General features: G+C 54.5%; 1 protein-coding gene across 1 annotated transcript; it reads right to left on the minus strand.

Moving 5' to 3' along the window:
* Window positions 1–305: 305 nt before the first annotated feature.
* On the minus strand, window positions 306–5913 carry RGS16 (regulator of G protein signaling 16). Its single transcript, XM_030970334.1, has 5 exons — window positions 5816–5913; window positions 4353–4454; window positions 3636–3697; window positions 1746–1912; window positions 306–514 (listed from the first exon to the last, which is right to left on the minus strand). The coding sequence occupies exons 1-5, from the start codon at window positions 5893–5895 to the stop codon at window positions 314–316; spliced, it is 612 nt and encodes a 203-aa protein (XP_030826194.1). The 5' UTR covers window positions 5896–5913; the 3' UTR covers window positions 306–313.
* Between the last annotated feature and the right edge of the window lie 221 nt (window positions 5914–6134).

The following is a 6134-nucleotide window of genomic DNA, read 5'->3' on the forward strand; positions in this document are numbered from 1 at the left end:
CAGAGAGCAGGTGGGAGCTCTTGGGTTGTGGGTGCTCGGGGGATTCCCATCTCTGAATGAGCTGATGTGAGCTGGGCTCGCAGCTCAAACCCCATTTCTCTCCATGTCTGCAGCGGCAAAGGTCTCCAGCTGTGAGGGCTCCCACCCCCAGGGAGGGAGGAATGCCATGTCCAGAGGCTCCTGAAGCGCTCAGGGTGCTGGGGATCCCGCTAAAACCCCACAACTTCAGCCGGACCCCCGCCACACAGGCCTCAGCCCTCACAATCCGTGTCCCACCCCGTTCCCGGCCCCCTGGCTCGTCCCCTGGCTCAGGTCAGGTGTGCGAGCGCTTGCTGGTGCCGCGGCTGGCGGCCTGCCTGCTCATGTCCTGGTAGGAGGCGGATTTCAGGAAGCGGGGGTAGGAGTCCTTCTCCATCAGCGTGCGCGTCTTGGCCTGCGCCTCGTTGAAGCAGGCCGAGGTGGCCCCCGAGAGGTTCTTGCGGGTGATCTCCCTGGTTTCGTGGTCGATGTTCACCTGCAAGGCAGCAGCGCCCACAAACATTAGATCCTCTTCTATGTGAGGACAAAACCTGGTTTTAATTGGTCTTCAGATGTAGATGAAGATGGTCACAAACCTTTCTATCCCTTCACTAATGTGGCTCTGGGGTTTTTGTGGTCTCCCCAAGCCTGGCTGCTGTGGGTGTCCCAGACAGAGAAGTCCAGTTAAGCTCAACCTGTCTAAGCCCCTCAGGCAGGTTCCAGGGCCACAGGCAATCTCAGCAAGCTCAGCTCTTAAGTGAGATTGTCTCTGTGATATTTTCTGAAAAATCCCTTCACCAGGATTTCTTCTCCTGGGAAGCTGAGAAGCCTCAGAAAACAATAAAAACAATAATTATCTGATTGCTTTAGAATGTGGTCTGGAGATCGTTTACCAACAGGTGCATGTTTGATTGGTTCATGCGAATTGTTTTTAATTAATGACCAATCACAGCCAGCTGTGTCAGACTCTGAGAAGTCAGTCACGAGCTTTCATTATCATTCTTATCAAGCCTTCTGATGTATCCTTTCTCTTTCTTTAGTATAGTTTTAGTATAGCATTTTTAAATATCATCATATCATATCATATCATATATCGTAATAAATCAGCCTCCTGAGAACATGGAGTCAAATTCCCATCTCTCACCTCATCCTGGGGACCCTCACAACACCACATGAGATCGGCTCTTTGGTGATTCTCAGCTCATTAGTGATTTTCAGCTCTTTGCTTGTTGAGTGCCTTTGGCAGGCACAGGGAGAGAGAGGAGAAGGCTGTATGAGCCTTCCACAGAGATGTCTTTATTGACAGCTTCTGCAAAGGGTCTCAGTGACACCTCTTCTCTCAAACTGGGCAGAAGTAGGGGTTTTTATAGGATACAGGAGTTTTGGGAAACAGCCCAATAGTAAGGGTCGAGGTGGAAGTGACCTATCATCTTACAGAGAGATAACAAGTGTCCAAAGGTGGAAGAGGGGCTTCTTCTGGTCCAGTCATCATGACTAGGCATTTCTTATCTTAGACAACTGACCACCAGGGAGGCCTTGCAGGCCCTGTGCCTGCTACACTTCACAGTTAGACTCAATTTCTGTTCCAGCATTATGTGATGGACCACACAATGTTAGATCATGAACAAGAGCACACCTTCCCACTGACCCAACAGCACTTTCATAAAACCCACCAGGATATTTTATGCCTTTCCCGTCCTATTTGATGCGACAGAAAATGATCTCACCTCCCTGGGCGCCTCATTTTGGACAAACTCCTCGAAGATCCTGTTGGCTTTGGAGGCCAGCTTGGTTTTCGAGCGGGTCTTTTTGAAGTCCTCGCATGCCAGCCAGAAGTCGAGGTTCTCCTCGCTGAATTCAGTCTTCAGGAAGGTGTGGAATGCATTTACCCCACCTATGGAGGGGAGAGAAGAGCAGTTAATGGGAAAGGAGGCAGGGGGAAGAGGACCAGCAGCAGATACTGCCTGGGGAGCGTTGCCCTGGGAGCTCAGACCGTGACATCCACAGATTTCCTTTCCTTCCGGGCAAATTCCACCCTCTGAGACACCGCTAATTGGCCTCTAGACTCCAATAAAATCCTTTCCCACAGACAAGCAATCCTCTGGTTTTATTTATCTGACCTTTCTGTAATGAGGCTTCAGAGTATTTTCTTTACAGCTTCGGGAAAGAGCTAATTCTACCTAAGGAGAAGCGCGCTGACGCATCGGAACACTGCAGGAGCCTTGGTTCTGATTTCTCAGCCCAGATCTGGGGGGAATGAGATGCTGAGGACAGGAGAGTAGTTGCAGCAAGGATTTCAAAGCTGTGCTGGGAGGGTGGATTAAGTTACAAGGCTAGAGATGCTCATTAGCCATCACAGCACGTGAGAAAGACTGAGAAAAAAAAATACAGTTGGCCCCAGACTTTGGCTGTGGAAGGACTTTGTCTGACTGGGGAAGAGCTTTTAAGGTAGACAACCACTTTTGGATTAAAATTTGGCATTTCTGCCATTTGAATTTTGCAAAGCTCAATCAAGGTAATAATTTTTTAAAGGTAAATAGAGAAATTCAAAGTCTTGGCTTGTTATAGTCAGCAATCTCGTTTTGGATCTCATAATTTGAGTTATCATCTCTAACTATTGTAAAATTGTAAAAAATCTGTAAAAACTGTTTTTGGAGACTTCCATTGTGCAGAGCCCAGTGTAAGAAGGGGGTGGTTCTGGGAATCCATAAAATCAGAGGGTTTTGGAAAAGTTGCAAAAGGCAAAAAAATACACTTGGCCCCAGACTGGTGCTGGGGACTTTGTCTGACTGGGAAGAGCTTTTAAGGTAGACAGCTACTTTTGGATCAAAATTTGGTGCTTCTGCCATTTGAATTTTGCAAAGCTCAATCAAGGTAATCATTTTTTAAAGGTAAATAGATAATTACAAAGTCTTGGCTTGTTATAGTCAGCAATCTCGTTTCGGTTCTCATTATAATTTATCATGTCTATAATTGTAAAAACTATTTTTGGAGACTGCCATTGTGCAGAGCCCAGTGTAAGGAGGGGATGATGTGTGGGACTAAAAATGAGGTCCCATCTCTGGGTCTGGAGGAGCTGCCTGCACAGGGAGAGGGAGACAGCATCTCACAGGAGCCCTGTGCATCACAGGCACACCGCTGATCCCAGAGCAGGAAAAGGGCAAGGTTATCCAGTCAAACAGCTGAATTCCTGCTCCCTGAGGAAGAGCCATCCCTGGAGGCACAGGACAGACAGACAGAGGGCAGCAATGCAGTCATCTGAACAAGCCAGAGCAGACACTGCCTTCTCCCCAGTGTGGGGAAAGGGGTGCTTTGGGAATACCATGATGTTCCCCCTGGCAGGCTGCTCCTCAGGGGATGCCTGTGACAGTGCTCCTGTCCCAAGGCAGCCATGAGACAACACTTCTGCCCCTCAAAAACACCCAGCCAGGAGAGGGTAGGCAATGAGCCCTGTGGCTCAGATCTGGGCAGGAAAGAGACCTCTTTCTAAACCCTCCAACACCTCATTTGAGGAGGAGGCGAGATTTCATCCTACACTGACTCCAGTCATACAGCTCACTGTGAGTACATTAGTCCTACACGCTCTCACCCAGAGAAGGAAACAAGATGCTACTCACTTTTGCTCTTGAGGAGCTGGTCAAAGGACTCCCTCCATTCCAGCACCTCCTGGGAGGAGTTTCTGGAAAAGACAAAAAGGGTGTGAGGCTCGCTGTCCAGCGGTGAGGGACGGGAGCACTTCAGCTGAGCAGCTCCATCAACGGGACACAGCAGCAGGAAACCAAAGCCGGGGACCAACATCCATTACCTGTGGGCTCTCTTCCCTCTCTCCTCCCTTTCTTTCACCTTCCCTGATGGCTCACCCAACCTCATCTCCATGCTGCTGGCCGGGAGGTTCTTTAGGGGATGCTCAGAAAAGCCCTTTTCTGCCGACACGAGTCCAGCAGGTTCTCTAGGGGATGCTCAAAGAGCTCTTTTCTGCTGGCCCAGCAGAGCCTCCTCTGCAGGAAAACCCCCTGCCCTCAGCACTGACATTCGGTGTTCTGCGTTTAATGCTGCCTGCATTCCCCGGGGATCCCAGCCGCTGGTGTGAGGCACCAGGAAGGGCAGGAGCCCTGCGGGATCCCTGCCTCTCACCAGGGCCCTGCTCTCTGTGCCTAATGCCAGAGCATCCGTTCCCTGCCGGGTTTTATAGCCGCTGGAGCAGGGGAGTGATCCGCCTTCCCGGCCCGCCTGGGTGGGACTACACGGAGGGGGAGCTGTGCTCTGTGCTGCAGATGGGCAGGAGCATCCCTCGGGAACGGGCTGGACCCGGGACAGAGCTGTGCTTGGCTTACCTGCGCCTGGAGCCCAGCTGCAGCTTGCTGGAGCTCCCACTCCTGTGTCCCAGCTCGGGTTTGTGAAGCAGGATGCCCAAGCGGGTCTTCAGATCCTTGGCTCTGGAAGGGAGGGAGGGAGGGGTGAGATGGGATCTGGGCACCATCAGTCTGCCGCCCCCACCCCTGCAGGGGCTGCACCCCTGCTTCGCCCCCCGGCTTCAGCCACTTCTTGGCTCTCTGGGGTGTGAAATAAACGCTCCCCCCTCGCTTTCCCTGCTCCCTGGCAACCGCGCATTAAGCCTGGGGGACCGTTTTCTCCTGCTCGCTTCCCAGGGGGAGACACATGGAATATAAAGCCCGATCTTTCCTCTGGGGCAGGTAAAAGCTGCTGGAGCCCCTCCCCAGCTCCCCGGAACTATCCTGGTTCCTTTCCCTACCCCAGTCTGCCGGCATCACTCCGCTGCTCCCAAACCGCTGGAAAAACACAGCGATTTCCTTCCTCTCGGCGCAACGGGAGCATCCCCCTGCTGCCTGCCAGCTGCTGCTCCCCTGCTCTGATTTTTGGGGTGCCCCTGGGCTCCCAGGAGCCTGTCAGCAGGCCGTGGGCAGGGCAGCGCCATCCACCTACCCCATGGCTTTGGGAGGCAGCACTGATGCTCCCGTGCCAGAGGCTGGGATGCTCCCGTGCCAGAGGCTGGGATCCTCCTGAACCAGAGGCTGGGATGCTCCTGAACCAGAGGCTGGGATCCTCCTGAACCAGAGGCTGGGATGTGCTGTGCCAGGGGCTGGGATGCTCCTGAACCAGAGGCTGGGATGCTGCTCTGCCAGGGGCTGGGATGCTCCTGAACCAGAGGCTGGGATGCTCCTGAGCCAGGGGCTGGGATGCTGCTCTGCCAGAGGCTGGGATGCTCCTGAACCAGAGACTGGGATGCTGCTGTGCCAGGGGCTGGGATGCTCCTGCCTGTCCCCACGGCGAAAGCACGGAGGAGGCACCTCCCTGCCGGGAGGTGTCGGCGGCAGCAGCAGGGCAGGAGAAGCGGCTCCTGTCTGTCCCCAGGGTGGCCCCGAGGTGCTGTGGCCCAGCTGCTATTTGCGTGCCCGCGGCTCGTTCAGGCGTCCCCAGGCGCCCATACAAATAAAAATCAGGGTTTAAATGTCAAGCCGGCAGCGTGGGGCTTGGCAGGAGGAGCAACATGTCGCTGAACAGTTCGGCAGTGTTGACAAAAATACTCCTGCTGCTGTCAGCTCGGAGCAAGTTGTGCAGAGGCAGAGCCAGAAAGCCCTGGTGTGTTTGTACAGCCCTGGCCAGCCTCCTCGCTCTCTCCCTGCGCTGGTTTCACCTCCGTGTTCCCCTCCCGGGGAGCAGAAGGGATGCAGCCACAAGGAATCACTCGGTGCATCCCGGTTTCTACCCTACCATCACATCGGCGGCAGCAGAGGCTGGTCCAGGTGCGACCCCTCTGCCTCCCAAAGCGCCTTACCTTTCCAGGCAAGTGATGGGCAGCGCGGCTAAGCCCCGGCACATGCTGAGAGCTGGGCACCCAGGCATCCAGCAACTCATCGGCTCCTCCCGGGGGTGCCAGGGGCTGCAAGAGGCGGCTGCGGGCACCACCTGCCCCGCGGTCCCGGGCTGGCGGCTGCGGCGGCGGAGCGGAGCCGCGCTTTATATGGGCCGGGCGGAGGGAGAGCGGGGAGGGGGACCCAGCATCACCGCAGCCTCCAGCCAACCAAAAGCTGCTCAGGCAGCGCCCCTGAAGAGGAGAGCTTAGGTAAGTTTGTGTGTGCTGCTGAGGGAGGGGG

The sequence above is a fragment of the Camarhynchus parvulus genome, unplaced genomic scaffold (genome assembly GCF_901933205.1).
Source record: "Camarhynchus parvulus unplaced genomic scaffold, STF_HiC, whole genome shotgun sequence".
NCBI classification, from domain to species: Eukaryota; Metazoa; Chordata; class Aves; order Passeriformes; family Thraupidae; genus Camarhynchus; species Camarhynchus parvulus.

What these genes read in the sequence shown, in the direction of transcription:
- RGS16 (XM_030970334.1), bottom strand. Translation starts at nt 5,895, where the DNA reads ATGAGTTGCTGGATGCCTGGGTGCCCAGCTCTCAGCATGTGCCGGGGC. An exon ending in CCCATCACTTGCCTGGAAAG is followed by an intron (nt 4,455 to 5,815) that starts GTAAGGCGCTTT and finishes CCTCCCTTCCAG; the next exon opens with AGCCAAGGATCTGAAGACCC. An exon ending in CAGCTGGGCTCCAGGCGCAG is followed by an intron (nt 3,698 to 4,352) that starts GTAAGCCAAGCA and finishes TGTCTTTTCCAG; the next exon opens with AAACTCCTCCCAGGAGGTGC.